The following is a 24926-nucleotide window of genomic DNA, read 5'->3' as shown; positions in this document are numbered from 1 at the left end:
ACAGCCCGGAGTAAAGGGGGGGTGAGCTGTGGGTGGGCTGAGTTGGACCCCGTCTGCTGCAGGGCCTGTCCTGGCTGTGCTCAGCACCCATCCGGCAGGATAAAGATAAGGACAAAGATAAGGACAGGGCCTGAGCCTCGCCGGGCTGGCGGTGCCGGGATCCCGGCGCGCAGAGGCTGAGCCTCGGAAGGGCGAAGGCGCCGCGGCTGCACCGGGACACGCTCATGGGGCAGCCCCCGGTCTCAGGGGGGAGTGGGATGGGATCCTGCCCTGAATTTGGGCACCCCCGGGGTTGTGGGGACGTGTAGGGAGCAGATGTGGGCACCTCGGCCCCACTGCCATGGGGTGCTCCAACACCACGGGGTGCTCCGGCAGCACGGGGCAAAGAAAAGGGTGTGGGGATGGGGCCCAGCCCCACCTCGGTGGGTTCCAGCTTGAGGCTCCGCACCCCACGGCCCCGAACACGTCGTGGGCAGGGCCGGGCTCTGCCAGGGCACCGGGATCAGCCCCAGGGGCTCAGCACCATGCGGGGAGCTGGGGGGGATGATGCTGAGCTCTGCCAGGGCAACACAGGACAATTTGGGGCAATATAGGGTGATATGGGGCAAAGCCAGGCTATTTGGGGCAATGCTGGGTGATTTTGGGCAATGTGCAGGGCGATTTGGGGCAATACAGGGCGATGTGGGGTTATTCAAGGTGATTTAGGGCAGTGCAGGACGATTTGGGGTGCAGGAGGGCGATTTGGGGCAATACAGGGCTACTTCGGGCAATGTGGGGAAACGCTGGGCGATTTGGGGCAATAAAGGTCTGTTTGGGGCAATAAAGGGCGGTTTTGGGCAATACAGGGCGATGTGGGGCGCTATGGGGCCGCCCAGGGCAGCTCCGCGCGCCCCCGCAGCGCCCCCTGCGCGTCCCCGCCAGCACCGCAGCCCCCCCCGAGCCCCCCCAGCCCCGTCCCCGCGGGGTCGCTGCGCGCCTGGGTCTCGGAACCAAGTTTTATTGCCGACATGCAGGAGGAGCTTGGATGCAGTACAAAAATAACGTCTTTATACAAACTTTTTTTTTTTTTTTGTCCTTTTTCATTTTTTTTTTTCATTTTTTTTTTTTCCTTACAATAGGAACCTTTTCTACCGCGTGTCACGCACCGCTCCCCCCGGCACCGCTCATGCCCCCCATGCACGACCCCCCCCCGAGTTTTCCAGTTCGCTTGAACCCAAAGCGCGATTCGCCGGGCGGGAGCGCTCAGCCCCGCGCAGAGTCCCCAAATATTGCTTTAACTTCGGGAAACAGAAGAAAAAAAAAGAGGTGGGGGAGAGACGGGGAGGGGGAAAATCAGACAGAGCCTGCACAACTGGGGCCGGGGGGGGTGGCCCTGCTGGTGGCACTGGGTTTGGGGCGAGGGACGGGTTGACCATCCTGGCAATAAATAAGGCTAAGACTTGAAGCTACTGGCTCAGCTGGCTGGGGGTGGCGCAACCGTTGCGGTCTGTGTTAGTGTTCACAAGTCACCTGCCTGCTCTGCCAGCGTGCTGGGGCCGAGGGGGAGGCAGGAGGTAATGCCCGGTGCTGCCCCGAGGTTGGGTCAGGCCCCGTGGCCATGAGCGGGGTCCCCAAATGGAGAACCACGGCCCCGGAGGGGAGGGATGCAGGCAGGGAGCCTGCTTGGGGCAAGAGAAGGCAACAACGCGCTACACTGCTCGCTCCCTGCGGGGCAGGGGGAATAAGGACAGCCCCCAGGGCTTTGGGAGCAGTGCCAGCCCCAAAAGGGAGCCAGCACCTACAGCCACAGGCCGCAGAAGCCCCCCTGCCCCTGCTCGCCCCTTCCCTGGTGCCAAAAGGGACCAAAAGGGAGAGGGGGAGGCAGGCGGAGAGCCCAGCGCCGAGCAGGAGCCCCCGGGGGGCACCAGGAGCTGTGCGAGAACGGGTCATCTGGCAAGACAGGCATCCAGTTCACAGAGTGAGGCTCAGAAACGACCGCTCCCGTTCTCAGCACGGCCCTGGGGGGGGTCCCGGGGCGTCCTTCGGCAGCCTCGGCACCGCGCGGGGCGGTGGCGGGGCCGGGTGGCAAGATAAGCGAGGGAACAAATACAGTAGAGACTTCAGCCAGCCCCTTGCTAACTCTAGGCGGATTATTTTGGGAAGCTTTTTTTTTTTTCACATTGTAACTCATATATTATATCTGTACCACAACTGAAGTGTGAAAAATGCTAACTCAGAATTAATGCAATTTTAACTGCACCTTAGGTAAGCTACTGGAAAAAAAATAATAAGATTAAATCATATATTCTTACGGAACTAAAAGAATCAGTGAAAGGGAGGAAAGAGGTCAAAGGCCAAGCCGGGCCAAGTTCTGCACAACCTTGGAACGACTGCAGGCACGATTTGGTCTTTGCAGCCATCGCCTGCAAGGACGAGTCCCGTCCCGTGCCGCGGGTCGCGCCGCGCCGCGCCGCCCGCGGTGCTGCAGCCCTCACAAGGCCACCGAGCGTGAGGCTGCACCAGAGCAGGGGGCACGGGCAGCCCAAGGAAAGGGTTGATGCAGACGAAAGGAAGTGGGAGGCTTCAAGAAATCCTTGCTTTCAAGAAACCCGGATAAATCTAAGCTTATTCAAACCATACGGAGCGAACGCCGTCAGCCGGCTCTCCATGCTACACGGCCGCAACTCTTGTGCCAGCAAGCCAGCTTCACCCTTGGTGAGTCTTCTCCTTTCCCCCAGGCTTTGCTCGATCCAGAGAACAGCATGGTTAAAAAGACAAGAGAGGTAGATTACAGTCATGATTAAAAGCAGATTAGTCATCTAGGCTTCGATTTAAAAAACAGATTCCAGAAGATGCCAAGAGGCTGCTGCTTCCAAAACTAGCTTTTGAAAAAAAAAAAAAACAAAAAACAAAAACCAAACGAGTCTTCTCCCTCCAGAGCGATTCGTGCCCCCGAACAGAGCTCAGAAGAATTGCTACATTATTCTCCATCGCGGGACACCGGTATTGCTGTTGAGCTGTGGTAGGCGACGTGAAAGGCGGGCTGCAGGGCGGGCGTTGTGCTCTCGGAGGCGTGGGCAGCTACTTGCGGAGGTACCTCTGCGCCAGGATCGCCGCGTCCAGCGGGTTCATGGGCTGGGCGTCGTGGCCCAGGCGGCGCACGGGGGGGATGTTCCCAAACTGCCGCTTCTGCAGGAAGCTCTTGGCCTCGTGCAAGGTGTTCTTCTCCTCCGCCAGGAGCAGCTGCTGCCTCATGTAGTTCTCGAACTCGTACTGCGAGCACTCCTCCGTCACCTTCACCTGCGGGAGAGCCGCCTCGTCAGAGCCACAGCCAGGAGCAGCCCCTGCTGCTGCCTCTGACTGGCCTGAGCCACGGGAGAATAACGAGCTGAGGGTAACGAGCTGGTGAGGTCACCACTGCTCCCAACAGGACAAACAGCAGCAAGAGAGCAGGATGCAGAGCACAGCAGGGAGCCTGAGCCAGCTCCCAGCTGCACACAGGCAGGCACCGCTCGAGGAGAGCTCCCAGGGCCAGTGAGCTCACTGCCATGCAGCTCAGCAGGCTGGAGGCCATGAGGGATGGGAATTCTTGGAGGAAATGTGGCAAAGGGACGTGGAAAAGCAGCTTGGGGCATGCAGGTGCTGAGGGCTGCTGGGCCAGCAGGAGAGGCAGCCCAGGGAAGCGCACCAAGCACCGCCAGCCCGAAAAAAGCACCACCACAAAACCGCAGCCCCAGCACCGGGGGCAACCCTCCTGCACCTACCTCCTGGGGGTTTTCGGGGTTAGCCACTTGGTCGTCGATGTCTGGCACCACCTGCAAGGGGCCGCTCAGCGAGGACATGGACTGCCTGCGGGGAGAGCGCTGTGTCAGGGGCTCCGCGTGAAATCACCTTGTCGTCCCCAAAATCTTGCTTTTTGTTTTGAAACAGGATTACGGAGCTAACACGGGTGGGAGAGAAAGCAGCCACAGCTCCAAAAAGCACAGCCTGCACAGCTGGCTCAGCAGGCAGCACAGACAGAAGGTCACGGGGCTGATGAGAGGGCTGCACAGATCACACACTGCCAGGATCCATTTCTGCTGGGGTGTGCTGCTGGAATCTCACCCCAGCTGTTGGATGTGCCAGTCCTGGCATCAGATCTACCCTTAAAAGGCATCTCCACCCTGCAACTGCAGCACACCCCTGCGTTAGGGTCTCCTGCTCTTCCCCTCTAGAGATCTCATGCCTGATTTTATTTAATAGTGTAAGTCTAATTACAAACTTGTAGGAAGTGTCTGTATTTGTTGACAGCAGACACCAGTGGCTCAGACACTTTTAAATTTGTTGCAGTTCTCACAGATCACCCTCTGGTGCCCCGTGGTTGGAAGCTACACTAACACAGCTCGAGGTTGGAGATGCCACGCTCCCGCCTGGCTCCTGCCGAACGTACCACGATGCTATGATGGAGCTGAGAGAATCCAGCACTTCAGACGCTGTCAGACGCTGCTGTGGATCCAGGACCAGCAGTTTTCGGATCAAGCACACAGTGTTTTCTGAGACCCGCCCATCCCTGGGAGAGAGAACGCACGGTGAGGCCACGCATCCGAGGTGGGCAATCAGCAGCAGGATGCTCAAGCAGGGAGCAGGAGCACAGGAGCCACTACTGCTCTGACCCCAGGAATCACCACCAGGCTGATTCCCTGGCCAGGGACAGGCTGTACTCACTCGGGGATGGTGTACTCGGCAGCCTTGATTTTGCGGAAGAGCTCCTGAGGTATGCTGTCGTAGAAGGGGAACTGGCCATAGAGCATGGTGAAGAGCACCACGCCCAGCGCCCACATGTCACTGGGTTTTCCACGGTACGGCCGACCTGCAGGGAGGGAGGAGGCAAAAGCTTTAAGACAGGAAGAGACAAAAGCAACAGAAATTATGATACTGCCAGCCCCTGATGAGAAAAAAAGCATTCCGAGAGGAATTACAGCCCTGCCAGCCCCTGCAGCCCACTGCCAGAGGTACAAGCTCTGAAGCAACCTCTGTGTGCTCCTCTTTTCTAAGCATTGGTCAAAATTTTCGAACCTTTCTAGGGGAGGACACCAAGAGCCTCTTGTAAAGGTGCCTCTGTCATGAATTAGCAAACCAGTGGTCCCCACACAGCTGTCACCCTGTCTCTACCAAGGATGCTTTCCTCACTGAGCAGCTAGGACGTGCCCCAACAGCACCAGGTGAACAGAAGCACAGGGTGCTGGAGCTCCCACGACAGCCCACATCTGCCCCGGGGTACAGCTAAAGGCAGGAGGCAGCCTCGCAGTGCTGCCTCTCGGAAATGCACCCACTCAGTAACCAGCAGCACAAGCTGAACAACTGAAGAGTTCCTCAGAAGGTTCCTTCTGCAGAAATTCTGCCTTCAGACACCTGCTTCGCCCCCTTCTCCATCCCCAGACCATCACCACCAGGAACCTTGAACGTTGCAGGCTCCACAGACCCCCCCCTGCTGCTGGCCCAGGCCAGGGGAGAAGAGAACATAGGGCCAGCAGGCACAAAGCAGGGCAGGCAGGGAGGAAAACCCCAAAAGAACACGTGCTCCTCTGGCATGGAGCAGCATAACGCTCACACCAACACCACCACGCTGCCAGCGAGGGGGATTTAGGTGGAAGGACAGATTTAGGGCATCGAGACAGCACTGGGCCTTCAGGATGGATCCCGAGAGGTGGCTGCAGGATCCTGCTGTGAAGACAAGAGCCTCCCCGCAGAGGTTTTCCCGACAGCTGCCACGGGCCCAGCAGGCCCTGGGAGCCACTTGGTGGAAGCGCTGCCTGTCCCCTCAGCAGCTCCATAAATCAGCCAACAGCAGCTTGCACGAGGGTCAGAACTGAAACTCCAGGGCTGCAGCACAGCACAGGATCGAGGGAATGGCTTCCTCTGACTCACACGGTGAGTCACTGCTGCAGCATTTGTTATTTGTACTAATTATTCTTTGCTTTATATGCTCAAAAAAAGGCACCTCTCCCTCCTCCTCCAGCTTTTCCTGCTGTGACATTTCAGCAGCCACAAAACGCGAGCCACCTCTTAGCAGAAGACAGCTTCTCCCAGAGACTACAACAATGATTAATTCACCAGGCTTTTTAGGTTCCTCTCGCTCAGGAGCATTAGAGATACAGACAGAGGGATGCTCAGAGTCTGCAGATGGTGGCGAAGCCTGAGCTGTCCTCAAGTAACTTTTCTTTCTGCCTCCGGAGGGGAGCTGCAGACTGAGCCATTTTGGAAAAACCATTTTCAAGAGCACAGGAAGGGCTGCGTGTGGGGACACCGGAGCACAGAGGAATCGCACCTGAAGGTGAGGAATCCAGGCAGTGCTGCTGCAAGGCACTGTCCTCTACGTGAGGTTGGGTCTTGGACAGCCTCAGCTGTCAGAGAAATGAGTAAAAGCAGCGTGCTCAGCACCTTGTGGCACACAGAGAGCCCGTTCAATGCACCACCAGGGGCTGTCGGAAGCAGCTGGGTGCCTGCAGCCCCCTGGGCCAGCAGGAAGGAGCAGCTCCACGCCACCTTCACCAGACAGCAGCTAGCTGAGCCCTGGCTGCTCCACGCTCCTGCAGAGCAGTTGGCTCCTGTCATCCATTTGGTCAGGATATCCTGCAGTACAGGAAGGGCCTGCAAAAAACACGCGTCCCACCTCCCCGCCTGCCTCTGCCTCCCTTCCTGGCTTAGTCCTGCCCAGGAGGGAAGCAGCCTCAGACCTGCCTGAGATCACGATGAGCTCAGCCACTGCCTGTAAACCCAACAACAAACTGGGGTGAGTGTGCTGGCTCTCACAAAGACAGCAGAAAAGAGCAGCTCCCTCTGAGGGTGATTCTCAGATACAAAAGCCTGGGAGACCAGAAAGGAACGACCCGAATCTTCTGCAGGGGAGTTCTTGGTGTCCTAACAGCATCCTCACGTACATGAGTGGCACAGAAGGCTGGCAGGGTTCTGGATTTCACACGGGCAGTTGGTGCTGGTGACCTACCGGCCAGTTTTGGGTAGTTTGCTATATCCCAACACAAGCTTGACCCTGCTGATGGATAACCCTTGGCAGGTGGGATGTGTTGGTGGTGATCCTGGGCTGCGCCCTGCAGTTCAGCTCCAGCCCAGAGGAATTATCTGTGCACAACAGGACGGCTCCATGACATGAGTTAATGCTTAGTAACTGGAGTCTGCATGGAGAGAGGCTTCAAACGCAGCCCCAACTGTACATGCACCCTCCAACGCTCTAGCCCAGCTCAAAACCTCTGAGACCAAGAGCAAAACCTCTGCCTCAGTGGCTGCCCACACCAACAGCTGCCTGCTCAGCTACTGCAAGCACAGCAGCAGACCGCAGGGAAGAGAAACCCACTGAAGCAACTAAACAGACAGAAACCCCATCTGTTTCTGAAAGTCCCTGCACTGCAAACAGTTAGAAGGGTGGAGAACCTTAGGAAAAGCTGTTTTCTGCTAGACATCTGCTTCAGGCCTCTGCTGGAGACAAGGCACAGGCCAAACACACCGCTGGGCTGGCCTGGCACGATCATTCCTCTGTTTTTAAGTAACTCCTCTCAAGTCAGCCCAGAAGCTGCCCCAAGGGTCAGCAGTTCCCTTCAGGAAACAAGTAGCTGCTGCTGCAACTGCTCCTTGGGCTGCACTGCCTGCACTAAACTGACCTTACAGGGGTTTGAGACAATTGGCTTAGTCCTAGGGATTTACCTGCAGCTCAGGTGAAGCCTCAGGAACACAGTTCAGATGTGGGAAATGGAACATCTTGTCTGCAGTCAGACTTATTTAGGAACAGGCAGGGAGCTTTTAATTAGCTTTGAAGATTAGACTAACCTTAAGAAAAGGTATACTCACACTTTCCCTTGATACTGAAAAAGACAGATCAAGTCTCATAATTGGGACCTAATTAAGGGGATCTCAAATGGTGGGTTACACGTGGAAGCAGAATTAGGAAGGGGGCTGTGAATTCCCCCCAGGGAGCAGAGGGGATGCCTACCACTGAGCACATCGGGGCTGATGTAGGCAGGGCTCCCTCGCTGGTCCTTCAGCAGGTCATCTTCGCTCACTAGGTGCTTCCCAAGGCAGAAATTCGTTATGGTTATTCGATGAGTCCTGGGGAGAATCAGAAGGCATCGGTGAACAAGAAGCATCATGCCATGAGCCAAACAGCACAAACAGAGGAAGCTGACTGCTGTAGGGCATTAATCTTAAGAAAGTAAAACCCTTTACCATGTTTTCTGGAAGTTGAGGGAAAACACCCTACAGGAAGAGGAAGGGCTGCCCTACACAAGCCCTGCTGTGAACCACTTGCTTAAGCACCTCCAGTGGGTGACCACAGGACACGATCGGGTTCAGTGTGGCCACTTGCACATTGCCCAAAAACCCCACTGCAAGAGTCCCACAGCAGTTTTACCTGTCTCCAGGACCCCTCTTCACAAGAGAGGGAAGGTCTAATCAACGTGAAAAAGCCTCCTACACCTGAGCACTTCAGGAAAGGTGAGAACAGCAGGAACATGCAATTTCAGTATCGATGCCCCTACTTCTCTACAGCATCACCAGCTCCAATTAGTGACATTTTTAAGGCAAAGTGAGCCCGTTCCAGAATTACTACCACGTTAAATTTTCCCTGTCACCCAGGTAATTTGGCTCTTGACATACAGCTTACAGGACTGAGCAGAAAAACAGTCTAGCAGACTTCTATGCTCTTGAAAAATATTACACAATAAAAGCCTGAAAGCACGAATTAAGTCAGTCAAAATAATCAAGAGATGTTTCCAGCAAGTCTAACAGACAAGTGAAATAAAACCACGTGTGGGCTGGCAATGGAGAGTTGATTATTAAGACAGACTCGTGCTTAAGAAGTGTTAGCTTCAACTGTCAGGAGACTTCCCTGGCTGAACAGCAATTTGGGGGATTTGTTTGAGGCTTAGAAGACGAAGTGTTCTAAGGGACGCTCGAATGTTCGGGGTTGCTTGGTTTTATTTAGTCACTGAGATTTGATTTAACCTGTGCTCATCCAGGCGGAAGCCTGACCTTGTTGTGAGGCTTCACCACGTTCAGCTGGCAGGGACCCTCGTTAGCCCAGGAGCTTAATGAGGCCCCCGTAGCCCACGGCTACCTTCGCTCCCCAGCCAGCAGAAAAGACCTGGTGCTCTTTTGTGAGCACGTCTGGAACGGAACAAACACTTCTGATCAGTCCAGATGACTGGTCCTCTCCATGGTAATCTATTCTTAAGCCTCACCCACCCTTTCAAATGACTCACTGCTTCAGAGGCTGCAGTTGTTCCTCACCAGAGCTGATGGTCTTACGAGTAAAAAGCCAAAACATCACACGCAGTGCAAAGAACGACTTTGGCAAGTACGGTCAGAGCTTCAAATACCTTCCCTTTCTTGCTAGTGGGGCCCCGTGCGTGCAGCTCTAGCTGTAGGTATCTCCACTGCACACTTTGCCCAGAAAAGGAGGGAAGCTCGGGGTGGATCCTTTAAAGAGGCAACCTTTGTCTGCCTCTTCCTAGCAAGGAGGAATCAAACAAGCCAGCAGAGATTTATCTTAAAGTCGCTATATAAAAAAAATATCTAAACAATTCAGACATCCCTGAAAACTGCTGGCTGTTACGTGTGTGTGTTGGGGGTGGGGGGGCACCAAGGAGTTCAACCTCAACAGGCAAAATCTGTTTGCTTTCAAACAGTATTAGGGAAGAGGGAAAAAAAAAAAAAGCAAGAGCAAGCTGTGACCACAGTGAACCTGCGTGCTTTCTGCAGACTCCGGAAGCCTGCAGACCTAAAGCCTTCCAATTTTTTATTCATTCCACAGAAAACCAGACAGAGTGTGAAAAGACAATGAATTCCGCTCATTCTTAAGGCTAGTGCAAAATATTTAGCCAGTAGTGTAATACTGAAGAATACAGCAAAATATCCGAGCTGGAACAAGCATGCAAACTAAATGCATAAATCAAGACAAGCAAAAACTCCAAGGAGCCACCAGGCAACACAAACGCTGCCCCCAGCTGCCTCTGGCTTGGGCTGAGGCCATGCCCCACCGATGCTGCTCGTTCTGCTCCAGGAGGGCTGCTCCCCCCGGTGCCTGCACAGCATCCAAGACGTTGGACATTACTGGGTTATAAACCGGGGCTTGCATCAAACCAGCTAATGGCATCAAGGAAGCTATTTCAAGCACAAACACAGACAGAAGAGCTTTTGTTTAGATAAGTAAATATTTTACTGCTAGCAAAAACACAGCAGTGTAGCAGTCAGAGATTTAACACTGCTGTGATTATGGTGCCGACTGCAGTGCTGGGAATTCCTTCAGCGCAATGGAAAGTGAGTTACATGAACAGAACTACTCAACACATCTCAGTTCCTTCTTTTTTGTAAGAAGCATTTCTCTTACAGGTTTCTGAATGACTAGAAAAAGGAGTTTTCAGAAGTTAAGAGTCCAACAGAAAGCGCTGACGTGATGTCACCGAGTGTGGTGGAAGAGTGAACTATTTAAGTTGGGCTCAATTTATTTTTGGAACTTGGCCCGTAAACTCTGAACTGGATTTGTATTTTTGTGCAGCTCATTTCCCTGTCCCTCAGCCTTCTCACACAAGAGCGCTCTCAATGATCGCTGCCTTCAGTTGTGTTCGTAATAAAGCATCTACTTCAGGGAAAAAGCATAAAAGAACTGCCCGAACGGCAGCTGTCCTGCAGACTTACCTTTTGTTTAGCACCATGTTTCCTAGTTTCAAGTCTCTGTGCACAATATTTTTCTGCAAAATACACAATAGCATAACATGAGCAAAGGCATAATTGTCTAAATTCGATGCTTAGACAAAAGCAGTAAGCATCTCTTGAAATCACATTGTCTTCGTTCTCAGACTAAAAGGATCCAGGTGGGAACCACCCATCTCCTTCGGCTGTTTTTTTCTTTCTAGATATAAATTAAAAGAGGCAGAGCTGATTCTCACATACAGAAGGAACACCGAATGGTGACTATGTTTAATTAATTAAGGTACTTGAAGACACTGGCTTTTGGGTTGAAAAGCAGGGGGGAAAAGAACAATAATGCTCACAATCCTACACCTAACACAAAGGGACACCTCAAAATAACCCAGATTGAGGTTTTTAGCCTGGTTGTGTTCTGAGTACTTTGTGCACTTGGTTTTCAGTTCTGCTCAAAGGACAGACTGAGCAAATTTGCTACTTTGGACACCCAGACAGACTTGAATGAAACCAAAAGGCCAGAAACTTAAGTGTCCGGGCTCAGTATGACCTCAGTAATGATCATTTTACCAAATGATATATAATTCATTGCTCTGCCGAGGAAGGGTGGAAGCCCCTTTTTACAGGGTAAGAAGTCAGACATCAGCAGAATCTATTTTTGTTCCAGTAGCTCCAAGTTCATTGATCTCCAACTTGCAGCTTGAGGTTTTGATCTCACAAATCAATTCTTACATTGAGATTTATTTCACTTCAGAAGGAAATAGCTTGAAGTGTTTCCTGCATCCGATTAACCTCTGCTCTCCTACTCTTCAGCGACCACTTTGAGGTTAATAACACTGCAGTTCACCTGATCTGCACCGAGTCCAGCTGGCCCCTCTCCACAGTCAACAAATGCTGCGTTATCATCGAGAAACTCGAGGGGAGGGGAAGGGAACGCTCCTTTATGGCTCGGGGCACAAGGTCTTACGCAGAACACTTATTGGGAAATGGCTGGAACACCCATCCTTCATAACCTTTCCACTGCCCGCACAAGGAAGCTTTAAAACATCTCTTACACTACCAGGGGAAGACCAAGCCCTCCAGCACAGCAAAGGACGACAAAGACCTTACCTTATGTAATGCTTCTACCACTCGTACCACATCATAAAATATCACAACCGTCTCCCGCTCACTGAGCCTCTTCTCTTTAATGACATAATGCTGCAGATTGATCAGATCTGCCGTTTTGTCACTGAAATCATGAGCACAGAGACAGTCTAACACAAGACAAATGCGCTTCTTCATTTTTCTGACCATTCTATTGGCTTCTAAATCTTCTATAATTTCGCAAGCTCGGTCCTACAGGGAGGAAAAAGAAAGAGCAATAGTTCAGGGGAGCTATCTGGACATACTCACTGACACACAGAGCGCTAGAAAATAAATGCACGTTGATCTCAAAGTAAGTGAATGCAATTACAGGGCTTGATCTTTGTCCCGAGTGGGGATTTCAGAAAGAAGATGCATGATCTGTACTTAAAGAAGCCAGAGGAAGTAAATGCCATTTGTTTATGTGTGTCTATCAGTACTGATGCTGAAACATGCACCTTTAGATAAAGCCTAAGAAGCTCTGCAGTGGTGCAGAATGAATACTAGGGATCAAAGACACCAATAATCAGCAAAACAGCAATCCAAGGACAAAAGCAGCAGCTCTTTCATAACATTAAACAGGACACGACTGACTCGGGCTTGGTTTACTTAAGATATAGCACAGATGGCCTCGAGTGAAATGGCTGTTGACAAAATGTAACCAGCAAGCAAAGCAACCCCAACATCCAAACTGGTAATTCCTACCAGTCCCTCGTACCCATAAACAGTTCTCAGGGTGTTAACAGCAGCACGACTCGCTGGAGATGCTGATCAGCACATTTACTAGTTTGTTTTAACATGCTGAAGCAGTTTCTTGGCAACTTGTTCCTCCTTACAAGTCATCATTAAGCAGCAGAGAGACCGGAAAGCACAACTTCAGTTCTAAAGGTGCTCTACGAGCACAAATTAATTTGCTAGTAAAGCAGCTATTTTCCTCCCTGTGAAGCAGGGAGGCTGCCTATAAACGGCCATTACACAAGGTTTAAAAGGCCTCGGGTGCAATATCACAGGAGTCACTGTCAAACAACAAATATCAAAGGGTGTGCTGTGGTGTGCCTGCCCCGTCTTCCACTGTTCTCACGCTCCCCAAATCCCAAACCCCGTTACATCACAAGGCCCTGCCACAGACTTGCTCGTTTGAAGCAGCGTTGATTAATCTCAGCGGTGTGCTGCTAATTCTGTATGCACAAGAACGGGGTCAGCACGAACCGTACATTAAACAAAAGCAGCTGAAGCCAACAGCACTTCCTGGCATTCCCCCAACCTGCACGGTGACCAGCTGTACCTGGAAGAGCCCGTGATGATGAACCACTCCTTCCTGATTGTGGAGCAGGGAAAGGAGAGAATACTCTGTGTGCAGCAGCATCTTGCCCTGTCGTTCCTCCTGCGTTTCTATTCCTTTATCACCCCTTTCTTCTAAAGTGAGAATCTTCAGGAAAAGGGAAAAGACCTTTACAACTCCCAGAAAAAAAACAAATGACCCCAGAGCTCTCACATTTCAGGCATTCACACGTGTATTTAACAGCTGGGGGTAATTACTCTTACTCGTACACTTGCCACAAACCTGTCCGAACTCAGAGCTGTGCAGAATGCACAGCATGAGTTTGATTAACACAGGAAAGCAGCTCAGGTGCTTTTTGCAAATACCCCAGGTGACCTTTCCTGCTGGAGCTGCCACCATCTCAGGTACCATGGAGGAGACCTGAAGGCTCCAGGACAGCCCCATGAGAACAGCAGCCACAGCAGCCTCGTCTCAGAGCCAATCTCCACACCAGACTGATGGTGCTGGCAGAGCTGCTGGGCTGAGGGGAAGTTCCAGCAGCCATTTCCCTCAGTTCAGCCTGCACCAGAGGCTGCTGCGAGAGCTTCGTCACAAGGGCAACAGTTAGAGAGCTCTGAAGATGTGGAACCCCTGCGTTTTGCTTACCTTTAGCTGATAAAAGTCATCTGTCCCATCCTTTCTTGCCAAACACTGAACAATACTTGGCACAGGGGAGTTACCTAAACGTGGACCTAGCAGCACAAAGCAAAAACAGACTTGTTTTCCTTTAAGCAGAAATGACTAATTCGGGATTACATCAGTATTCAAGTGTCACGCAGTTTACATTAGCTTAAGTCAAGTTCCTTTTTTTTTTTTTTTTTTCCTGGAGACTGTCTTTCCACAAAGCACGATCTAAAGAAAAAAGTAGTACAGAGCTATGAACCCTTTCTGGACAAGGTTTTGGGTTCTTCACTAGAGAACCATTTAACAAAAACTCTACACGCAGGACAGCTGTGTTTAGAAATTCAAATTGCTGCATGCCTGAACCACACAGCTTTTACCTTTACCAGCAACACCCACAGCAGTTACTGGTAGCACCTCCGAGCCTTGCTGCCACCTCTGCAGGGACTGCTCGGGTGCAGAGACGACTCCAAATTTCAGGTTAACGTACAGTCTCCCCTCTTCAGTTTAAATCTAATTCTGATCAATTAACCATTGGTTTCTCCTGGGAAGTCCATCAAGTTTTTAGTACTTCATGCAACTTGTTCCAAACTAACAACTTTTCTAGTACCTCTTAGAAGCTAGCAAAGTTGTCTTGCCCGGGCACACATCCATTATAATACCCACTACTGCATTACTTTGCTGTCTACATGCTGATTTGACAGAATATTCCAGGCAAAACGGGTCAAACACATCCCTAGAACTCTAACTAAAAAGCCTCTGAATTTGCTTTTTAGCAAAGTTTAAGAATGTAGTTAACAAAAAGCAAAAGCAAGGGTTCACATTTATCTGGAAGGCCACGCTCGCCTTGCTGCATCAGCATTACAAACCTCTTCAGTTTGACCAGTTGCAGAAGCTGCTGCTCTGTTACATCATGGGAATTGCTCTGGTATAAGGTGCTAAGTTGCACATCTGCTTTGCCCTTCGTTTTCAGTTTTGCAATCAGTAGCTCTCTGTCTTGAGAACTGAAGAGGAAGAAAACCCTCCCTGCTTACCTAGAATAAAAGGGCCCGCTCTCTTGGCATTATTTCCAGAAATCCCTGTACAGAGAGCTTTTGCCTTAGTGGATGTTTCCCCAGCTCCTCTGTCTGATGCTCGCCGCTTCATCCTTGGCTCTTGAAAGAGAGAGAAAATCACATTTTGGTGAGCAACTGAGTTAGTTTCCTCACACTGTCCCTTATTTCATACAGGAAGGCTTTCACTTACTGATGCACTTGCCTCTGCCTACTCGTGCTGTGAAAAAAAAAAAAAACACACAACTATGGCTCATTTATTGATAGCCCAGTTGTGGGCTGGAGGCTTAATGCATTTTGAAGGTATAAATCAGGCTCATTATTCACAGCAACGTTTCCTAGAACAGTTGTTTGAGAGACATGGTGGGAACAAGTCAAAATAATTAGAGCTTGTTTTACAGCAAAAACAAGTTTGCACATTAACATATTTCAGAAAAACCTCTGAAAGCAGATGCCTAAGTTATCCCTTTGCATGGGTGCCTACTTCTGATTCAGCCTCTGGGCTTGTGCAGATCCATTCAGAGGACTCCCCAGCAGCCAGCCCACCGAGCACCCCAAAGGTTCAAGTCTACTCCTCGAGCAGCCACGAGCACACAGCATTTTAACTGGAAGCCCATAAAAATGAGCAATATCTTTCACCTCTTCCAGCAAGGGCTGGAAGAACCAGAACACATAAATGAATTTCACAGTAAATTTAACACTGATTTTTCAAAGAGGCACTTTTTGTCTTGGAAAAAGTCCTCTCTCTTCGTACCTCTTTAGGCTCTAACCTTTTTATTGCTTCCCCCATCCATCTCCATGCCTTACAACTGGACGGAGTGGAACACCTGAAATCTGAGTCTGACACAGGGAACGTTACCTCCCTGCAGCCTCCTCAGGCAGGAAGGGTGCTCTGTTCAGCTCACAGCCCTGCCACCTGCCTTTAATTGATATTCTAATGAAGGGAAACGCTGCGGTGTCAGTCTGTGGCTCTCTGGCACTGCCTCTAGCACACAACAATTCAATCTATCAGATGAGAATCTCAAGCTTTGCATCCAAGTACTCCAGGTCCATGGATACCACCACAGCTCTCGAGCACTACAAGTCACCAACTTCTGCTCGTTCTGGCAGAGCAGAAAATCTGATTTCCAACGTGAATTTTCTGCTACTCAAAAATCTAAAGAGAATCTGAGGTGGCAGTGAAAAACTGATACCTACAGGGCCAAATCAATTCAAGCCTCAGTCACTGAAACTTCTCTTCCCCAAAGCAAAGTCCTGTTTCAGCCTAGCAGGAAGAGAACCTCTTACGTTTGCAGCCAAGCAGTCCTTCACACGCAGCATGCTCAAGTGTAAATCAGCTCCATCAAACTGAAGTTGTGTTTCCAATACACCTTCTCCTCACCTTCACCTCTTGGAAAATAGTTCCAAAGGCTTTCACAAGTATCTACACATTAAATGTTCGTGTTCTGACTTTTCAAACATATTTTTTTCTTCTAAGGGGGCTGGGGGAGAGGAGGAACTAAGCACAGATCCATTTTCTTGCTCTGAGCAAGTCAAAACCAAGCCCTGCTGGTCTTCCCTAAGAGGTTACTACAGCAGACCAAGAAAATATTTTGGGTTGTACTTGTTTAAAAAAAAAAAAAAGTCTCAGAGTTTCAGCAAGTCAGAGACTGATAAATCACCATACTTTGAACAAGGCTGGGACACTCACCCTCTGGCAGCCCCACCCTCCCTGTAGCCACAACAGTGATCTCACTGCATTAATTATCTACCAGTATCTGTCACCGAGGTCAGAGATAGCAAGAGAGATTAGGTGAGAAGCCTTTCAGCAGCCTGCACATCCCTGCACTACTGAATTCCACCAAAAGTTCACATCTGGGAAAGAGAAACATCACCAGGCCCAACCACTTCGACGTCTCCAGATCCTTGCTTTGTTCCTTCTGCATCCCTGCTCTAACGTTTGGTTGTGCCTTATACAATTCTCTTTGTGTAGCTCCTCGCAACGCAATCAGCCCTGCTGGAAACTTATGAGTAAGATTTCCACGGGAGAAACCCCACTGCACAGAAACTCTGAGATAATGACCCTTGTGCAATCGCAGCCGGATAGGGATCTCTGGTGCAAATGGCATTATCGTAAACAAAACGATCTGAGCACTCACGTCGTTCAGCATCAACCGTCTCTTGACTCTTCTTCCAAACTAGGTTTTCCAACGTCTCAGGAGACAGGAGTCATCACCTCGGGGAAGGCTGGCTGCTCGAGAGGTCGAGGGCTCTGGAATGTGAAAGGAGATACACTTGACGCGGCGCTTCTGGATTATTCCTGATTACAGCAACGTGGTGTGCACCCAAACTCCTGCAGCCTGAGACATCTGTGTTTGTTTTGGCTCAGGAGGGGCCCGAAACCTCCTGCTGTCACATGAGAGAACGAGAAGGGCTCTGCCAGTTTAGTCACCGAGGAGTCACAGCCGCACGGCCCTGCGCAGCCGGGCAAACACGAGCGTCAACGGCCCCCAGTGACATTTTGTGATGTGACATCTGCACACACACACACACACACACACACACACACTCTGCACTTTAACCTCCACCGCAGCACGCTGCCTCGCTGCTTTAACCACCTCCCAAGCACACCCGCCTTAGCCGTGCTGCCACAACAGAGCCTTCACCGCGGGACGCAGCTGTTAAATCCTGGTAAGGCTGGTGCTTGAAGTCTGGGCTTTAAGGACAATTTTGGCAAAAGGCAGAGAACACCACGTTGAGTCTTACAAATCCCCACTGCAAACTGATTCCTCGTTACAACTTACACTGGACTCTATAAAATAAAGCAACTCGGTGCTGCTTAATGGCCCTTGGACAGGATCCCTTTATGATTTACATCAGACCCTCCAGAACCACATCGATCCCCAAAGCTCCACGTTTAACCCTCACGTACCGCACACGACGCCCGTTTGATGACCCAGGCTGGCTCCCAGCCCGTAATCGATCAGAGCATCGGTGGCAGGCACGCAGGGAGTGCATGGGAGCCGGGCTGCCAGCACCAGGAGGCTGGGGGGATGAGCAGGCTGCACGGCGCCAGCCAGCAGCGCTTTTAGGACAAGCTGTCTGAGCACACAGAGCCTCCAGAGGCGCCCCAGCCTGGCCACGATTTAGGGACACCCTCCAGTTTCAAGTAGCATCCTTTTGGGAGCAGGAGAGGAAACACCAAAGTGCTCAAGGATGAGGGATGACCCTGCTCGTGCCACCCGGGGCACTTTGCATCCCTCCTCCCTGCACAGCACCTGCTGGGCCTCAGGGCAGTGGGGACAGCAAAACCCCACAAAAAACAAAGGGAGCCCCTGGAGGAGCCGGAGCTGCCTCCAGCTCTGGGTTTCCACGTGAGCGCACTTCGTGCTGAGCTCCTTTGTGGACGGGGCAAAGGGAAGTGGGATGCAGGAAGGTCTTGGGACAAAGGGAGGAGAAGCAGGCGCAGCGCAAGGCAGGCCCGGTCCCTTCTCTGTGCGTTGCGTAACCCTGATTAGAGCAAGGAAATTGGTCAAAAGGCCGCGGACTGGGTTGTGTAAGCCTCCCGCAGCACCCAGGCCATCCAGTCCACACCGGGTCTAAAAATAGCGTTTTGAGACAAGGCTTAAGGAAAATGCACCGAGCAGCCACAGCTGCAAGGCAGGAGGCTCCGAGGCTCCCTCCCCGCCGAGCCAGCAGGTGCCTTCTACCCACGAACTCGTTTCATCTCGACACAAAGCTCCGATCCCGAGGGGCTCTGCTGCTGGAAGCACTCGTGGCACAAAGCTGGTGCTGCTCAGGCACAAATAACTGCGTTGTGTGTTGGAGGAGCAAGCCTGAAGGTAGTTTTAGCCTTAAAATTGCTCCGCAGATGGAGATGGAGATGCCAACCCCGCAGCAATCCTCAGCAGAACTTCTCCAGGACAGGTTACTCCCAGCACGCAGGGCAGGGACTGCTGCACTGCTCAGGGGTTTCCTCCTCAAATGCAACAAGCAGAGAGAGCAAAGAGGCTGTGAGCAGAGTCCTGCACGTGAAGCCGTTACGCTGCAAAGTGAGCTCTTCCAAAATTGAGATGTGCTGCAGAGCTCAGAGCCAGGAGGGTTCCCGTGGAAGAGGCAGTCAGCCTTCAAAAGGTGACGAGCACACCTCTGGCAACCTACAGGCAGCCTCACGAGCCCGGCAGCTGGGGCTTTCCAGCCCTTAAGACCACAAAATCCTCCTGTCAACAAGCTCCACCTCAAGAGCGTGCACCCAACACCGCACAGCCGGACCAGGAGCGTTTCTCCTTCCCAACACCACCCAAGGGACGTGGCTGTGGGCACCTGCAGGGTGGGTTCGCCGCCCCCGTCCCCCAAAAACAAACTGTTCAAGCCGAGCCGAGCCACCCCCGCTCCACCATCTGCGGCGCAAGCGGCCCTCCTCGCACAGAAATCCCCCACTTGCTCCAACGTCTCACCGGAGGAGCGGCCGCAGCTCCTTCCCGCACCGGCTCTGGGTAATGGAATTATTAATCCAATCATTCTGCAGGCCTGGATGTTAACGGCTTTTAATTACGTAGCTTAAGGACACGGGCTCGTTCCTGAATTACCGCGCCACGTTCCGGTGCCCGGCACAGCAACAAAGCGAGCCGAGAGGAGGCAGCTGCCCCTTTCATCCCAGATTAAAGGGCAGGCAGGGCCTGCAGTCCGGCAGCCACCACTAACAGCAGGGAAAAAAAATATTTAAAAAGTACCTTTGGGGCGTTAGCAGGATTACTCAGCGCCACAGAAACTGGTTAAGAAACCGAAGAGCTGATAGAACCTCAGCGATGCTTTCTTGTTTTATCTCACGGGGACGAAGCAGGGCACGCTGTGGTTGTGCTTTCTAGTGAGGTGACACTAGAAAGCCCAGGACACGCAGAGACTGCTCTTCTCCAGCCACCAGCGTCCCCCAGGTGTCACCAGCTGTGATTTACCTCTGCTGCCACCCCTCGAGAAGCTCGCTGCAGAGAGGGGATGACCTTGCTGTGCCTCACCAACCCTCCTGCATCCCCCTGTCCTCGCCCAGACAGGGAGACCCCTCCCCAACATGGGGCTCGCCGTGGTTTATTTTGTGGGCAGCCCAACGCTGCGTTCGGCACCGAGCTGGAACAAAGGTCACAGTTCCTTCATTTTTGTTTTTAGTGAAAGGAGCTAAAACGTGAAAGGAGCAAAATTTGTGCTATGGTCTGATGAAAATTAACGCGAAATGAGCAGAACCCAGGCTATGGCCCGACTTCTCAGCGCAGGAACGCACAGCAGCAACGGGCTCGGATGGCATCACCTCACCCTGCCACCTTCCCTCAAGACCCTGCAACCACAAGACCTGATGCTGGAGGAGAAGCAGGGCTGCCCCAGGAAAGCTGCCCCAAAAGGGGGAGCACGAACCAGCCCCAATGAAGGGAGCTGGGAGCTTCTCTGCCCGCGCCGAGCGGCGGTCGGATCAGCTTCAGTGTTTTGGTCGCTTTGCTGTACGGGAGCATCAACTTTTACAGACCTGCGACAGCAAAAGCTTTGGAAGTTTAAACAGTTCTGCAAAAGAAATATAAATAATTAAAAAAGAGGAGAAAAAAAAAAAAAAGTCCACCGGATGACTCAGAGAGCCAACAGTGCAACCCGCGTGCGGTGCCGCGAGCCCTTCCAGGAAGGGACGCCTCCTCCAGAAAGAGGAGCCCTGACTCAGAAAGTTCTTGGAAACGCACGGAGACTCACCGAGCTGCTTCCCTGCGCCCCACCAGCTCCGAGCGGGACGCCGAGCTGCTGTCCCCGAGCACAGCCACGCTCTCAGGGCAGCAGCCCCATCCCCGAGCCCTGAGTCCCATGGGGGAGTCAGGGTGGCCACCAGCAGCCCCCGTGGCACGGAGGGGACCCCACACACCTTGCTGCCTCCAGCTGCTGCCAGGCTGCGACTTCCCAGGGATGAAGCCACCTGCAGGAACTGCACGTGGGGGAGGAAATCCCTTCCCGGCCCTCCGGGGGAAGCTCCGAAGTGCAGGAATCCAGCGCCCAAACCACGGCACGAGCTGGCAGCGCCGCCTCCAAACCCCTCTGATGCATCAGCACCCCAGCTCGAGGACTCATCCAACCCCGGGCTCACGCTGGGAGTTCCCTGCCGGGTTACACAAACACCACCTCCAGCTTAACCCCTTCTCCCCGCAGCACCGGAGAGCCTGGGAGCGAAACCCACAGCCCTGGGGACGCCCGCGCCGAGCTGAGCAGGCGCTGCCCTTCAAATCTGCACCGGGCAGAACCAGGCTGGGGTTTTCTGACCCGAGCTGATGTCACTGTGTGTGTTCAGCACCCCATAAATCACCACAGCGGGGCCTTCCTCGCACACACGGATGGATTCTCGCCTGACTCAGGCGTGCCGACACTTTTACAGCCAGGTGTGGTCGCTCGGCTCATCCAGCCCCAGCTCGAGAGGGAAACGATACCGGGCTGCTCGGTGACACTCTGCTCGCCAAACCCCGGCGTGGGATTAACTAACGGGGGCTTCTAAATAACACCTAGGTTAATACACCTTCTAAATAACACCTAAATAACACCAGGTTAATAACCTATAGGGTCAATTCCTACCCGATTCCTGTCCCTAAGCACCAGCTCCGAGCACCACGCTAGCCTTACTATTGCTGGCATCATTTTGACACGCTACAAGTTCAGAAAAAAAAAAGGACAAAAGCTAACAAATCCAGACTATTCCACCCAGAAAATTACAGCAGGAACAGAGCTGCCTCCAGTCCAGCAGGAGCTCAGGCAGGATCCCCTGGATGCCCTTCACCAGGGTGCCCGCAAGGTGTCCGGGGACATTTCGGTGACATCCCGAGGCCGAGCAGCAGCTGGACACGAGGGGTTTGTAAGAACCGGGGCTGTGCGACCCCACCAGCCGTGCGGATGCCACGGAGGAACAATAAAAGGATGTAGCAGCAGCGCTCCACCATTGGGGAAACTCTTCCCACATCCGGGCGGCTCAGCCCAGGGGCTGCTCGCTCACAGCCTGCCCCCAGCGATTGCCAACCCCGATAACGCCCGGGATCCCCTACAACCAGAGCTCCTCACCAGCAGGCGAGCCCAGCCCCTTCCTGGAAGCATTTCATTGCCGCTCACTGAAAGCCCTGGGCTGCACGGGGACCATTTGTCAGCTCTGCCAGCGGGATGGGGTCACACATGCTGTAGCACAGCAGCAGACACACGTTTAGTTGACAGAGCTTCTTTCAAGAAATGTTTCTGCAGCAGGAGAAAGGCACAAGTGCACCAAGCACAAACGCAGAGCTCAGGTACCTGGTAAAACCTACGGGCTTTGTGCAGGAACAAGTCCCCGGGAGATTTCACCCCCAGAGTCAACCACGGAGGCAAATAGGGTCAGACAATCCCCGCCTGGTGCTGTGCAGAGCTGTGGGATGCAAGAGGTTCTGGGGAACTGCTGTGGTGTTAAAAGCCCCATCCTGAACTTGGCTGAGCTCTTCTCGCCTCGCATGTGTTCAAAGAGCAGAAAACCAGCGGCTGCTGCCTCCTCCAGCACCCAGTAGAACACAAAAAACCCAAACCCCGAGCAGGCAGACCACCAGCACCATCAGCTCGGGGTTATGCTGCAGCAAGAAGCGTCCTGTGAGGGCTGCCCTGACCCCCAGCCCCTCTGCTGCGCCCCCAGCCAGGGCTGCTGGCGAGGCTTTGCCTGAGATGACAAAAAGCAGGTCACCGGGTCCTGGCCAGAGAATCCCAGCACTATTGGGAAAGAACTCCGAGATCACCCGGTCCAGCTGCCCCCTGCCACCACCACCACCCCCTGCCCCTGTCCCCCAGCACCACGTCCAACCTCTCCCTCAACACCCCCAGGGACGGGGACTCCCCCACCTCCCTGGGCAACCCGTCCCAACGCCTGAGCGCTCTTGCTGAGGAGAAATGTCTCCTCATTGCCAGCCTGAACCTCCCCTGGCACAACTCGAGGCCGTTCCCTCTGCTCCTGGCACAGTTCCCTGTGAGCAGAGGCCGACCCCAGCCCCCCCCCTTCCTCCCAGGCAGTTGCCCCCCACCCCCGGTCACCCCCTGTCCCCAAATCCCATCCATGGGCGTCTCAGGGCCGGGCCCAGCCCCTCAGGCCCCCCCCCAGGCTGAGGCCGAGCCCCCCGTGAGGGCCCCACGGAGGCCGCGGGGCCCTGCCGGGTGCGGGGCCGGTCCCGCGGGCTGCCGGCGGTGCCGTTCCCGACCCCTCCCGGTTGTTCCCGGTCCCTCCCGGTGCTTCGCGGCCCCTCCCGGCCCCGTCCCCGCTCACCCATGGCCCCGGGGCCGCCGCGGCCGCCGCCGCCTCCCGCAGCCGCAGCCCCGCGGCCTCCGCTCCCCTCGGCGGCCACCTGACAGCGGAAGTGACGCACGGCCCGGCCCGGGCCCGGCCCCGCCCCTCAGCCGCCAGCCCGCCTCCTGGCGGCCGCCACCGAGATGGCGTCTTGGGGGGGGAAGGGGGCGGGGCTCCGCGGGAAGGGCGGTGGGGATTGGAGGAGAGGCTTGATTGGCAGGTGTGGATGGGAGGGGATGGAGAGCAGCGGGGTGGGATTGGTTGGGGAGTGGGTGCTGATTGGTTGAAGCGCAGTGGCTCTCTCAGCCCATTGGCTCCGCTCGCATCAAGGGCTGGCTGGCGAAAGGATGGAGGTCACGTGGGAGCCGGGAGCGCGCTGCGATTGGCGGAGAGGCGGGGCTTCCGCGCTGCCGCCCGTTGCCATGGCAACCCCGCGGCCTTAGCGCCTGGCTCGGGCCTACCCCGGGGCCAGGCCGCAGGCGAAGCCCCCCCGGGGGGGCGCCCCCAAGGAGCAGCCCGGAGCCGGGCCTCAGGGCCACAAGGGCTTTGTTCGGGGGCTGGGGCCCATGGTGGCGCAGTGCATCGATCACTAATTACACAGACACTAATTACACAGCCACACGTCCCAGTTAGCAGTTAAGCACCACACAACACCACACCCCACAGTCCCCGTGTCCCCCCAGATGTCCCCCCCAGATGTCCCCGTGTCCGTGGCAGCCCGGCGCTCACTTGTGCTTGGCGCGGGGGAACTCCCTGCGCCCCTTGTCGCGGCCGCCGAAGTAGCGGACGCGGTGGATGAGCTGCAGCTGCCGCTCGATGGTGGCCCTGATGTCCACCTGCTCGGGGATGTGCACGTAGCGCACGTTCCTGCCGGTGACGAAGAGCTCGTCCAGGTGGGACTCGGTCCCCCGCCGGTCGGTGAAGGTGACCTGGGCCAGCCTCATGTTCATGAAGGCGTCCACGTTGGTGACGCGCCCGGTGGCCGTGCTCTCGTCGCGGAGGTCCACGGTGGTGACGTGGCCGTGCAGGCCCTGCAGCAGGATGACCAGGCTGTTCTCGGCGATGGTGCGCTCCTTCACCGAGTGGCTCACCTCCATGGCGAGGCTGAGGGGCAGGGAGACGCGGCGCTGCGCCCCGCCGGCACCTGAGGGCTCTGAGACAGGGCGCCCACCTCACGCCCCCAGCACGGGTTCAAGTCACCCTCCTCGCCTCGCACACTCGTGCACACACAAGCCTTGCACGCTACCTGCACGTTCTCCCGTGACCCACGTGCACTCCCCCCGCCCACCACCCCTTGCACACGTGGGTGCTCACCGCCTCCTCCCCTTGCACGCCCACCTGCACGCTGCCCATCTCCCACCAACCACGCACCCCCCCACTTCCCACTCAAATCCCCCTGTACCCCCCTCCCACTTGCACCCCATGCCCCTTTCCCCAGTCACCCCCCTCCCACTTCCTTCCCCTCGAGCCCCCCACGCCCTGTTCCCACTCCAGTTCCCCGTGTCCCCCTTCCACTTGCACCCCCCGTGCCCCCTTTCCCTTCGCACCCACCCCCTTCCCCCTCACAGCCCCGTACCCCTTTCCCCCCCTCCCCTTCCCCCTCTTCCCCCCGTGTCCCCTTATACCCCCCACTCCCCGTTCCCACTCGCACCCCCCATTCCCCCCTTCCCCTCTCCTCCCCCCACTCACCCCCACGCCGCCCCCGGCCGCTCCCGCTCCTCGTGCGCCCCCCCCGGCGCTCGGTGCCTCCTCCTCCTCCTCCTCCTCTTCCTCCTCCCCTCCCCTCCGTCCCTCCCTCCCCCCCCCCCGTGTCCCCCCCGCAGGAAGGCGCAGCCCCAGCCCCGTCCCC

General features: G+C 54.4%; 2 protein-coding genes across 5 annotated transcripts; both read right to left on the bottom strand.

The window, feature by feature from the left end:
• Positions 1 to 981: 981 nt before the first annotated feature.
• On the bottom strand, positions 982 to 23216 carry STK40 (serine/threonine kinase 40). Of its 2 annotated transcripts, XM_068657709.1 has the most exons (12): positions 23057 to 23216; positions 16929 to 17041; positions 14773 to 14892; positions 13724 to 13809; positions 13082 to 13225; positions 11782 to 12009; positions 10666 to 10718; positions 7964 to 8079; positions 4684 to 4828; positions 4409 to 4528; positions 3744 to 3828; positions 982 to 3279 (listed from the first exon to the last, which is right to left on the bottom strand). In XM_068657709.1, the coding sequence occupies exons 3-12, from the start codon at positions 14882 to 14884 to the stop codon at positions 3061 to 3063; spliced, it is 1308 nt and encodes a 435-aa protein (XP_068513810.1). In that variant the 5' UTR covers positions 14885 to 14892; positions 16929 to 17041; positions 23057 to 23216; the 3' UTR covers positions 982 to 3060. The 2 variants fall into 2 exon arrangements, with proteins under 2 accessions (XP_068513810.1, XP_068513811.1); XM_068657710.1 differs by lacking the exons at positions 16929 to 17041; positions 23057 to 23216 and having other exon boundaries at positions 14773 to 14910.
• Positions 23217 to 23685: 469 nt separating this feature from the next.
• LSM10 (LSM10, U7 small nuclear RNA associated) lies at positions 23686 to 24885 on the bottom strand. Of its 3 annotated transcripts, none has more exons than XM_068657719.1 (2): positions 24767 to 24885; positions 23686 to 24230 (listed from the first exon to the last, which is right to left on the bottom strand). In XM_068657719.1, exon 2 carries the CDS (start codon positions 24172 to 24174, stop codon positions 23803 to 23805), a length of 372 nt encoding a protein of 123 aa, XP_068513820.1. In that variant the 5' UTR covers positions 24175 to 24230; positions 24767 to 24885; the 3' UTR covers positions 23686 to 23802. The 3 variants fall into 3 exon arrangements, with proteins under 3 accessions (XP_068513820.1, XP_068513822.1, XP_068513821.1); XM_068657721.1 differs by having other exon boundaries at positions 23686 to 24181; positions 24767 to 24877; XM_068657720.1 differs by having other exon boundaries at positions 23686 to 24248; positions 24767 to 24851.
• Between the last annotated feature and the right edge of the window lie 41 nt (positions 24886 to 24926).

Source organism: Anas acuta, chromosome 21 (genome assembly GCF_963932015.1).
Source record: "Anas acuta chromosome 21, bAnaAcu1.1, whole genome shotgun sequence".
In the NCBI taxonomy this organism is placed as follows: Eukaryota; Metazoa; Chordata; class Aves; order Anseriformes; family Anatidae; genus Anas; species Anas acuta.
Note: the sequence above shows the minus strand (reverse complement) of the source record. Positions and strands in the feature narration are given on the sequence as shown.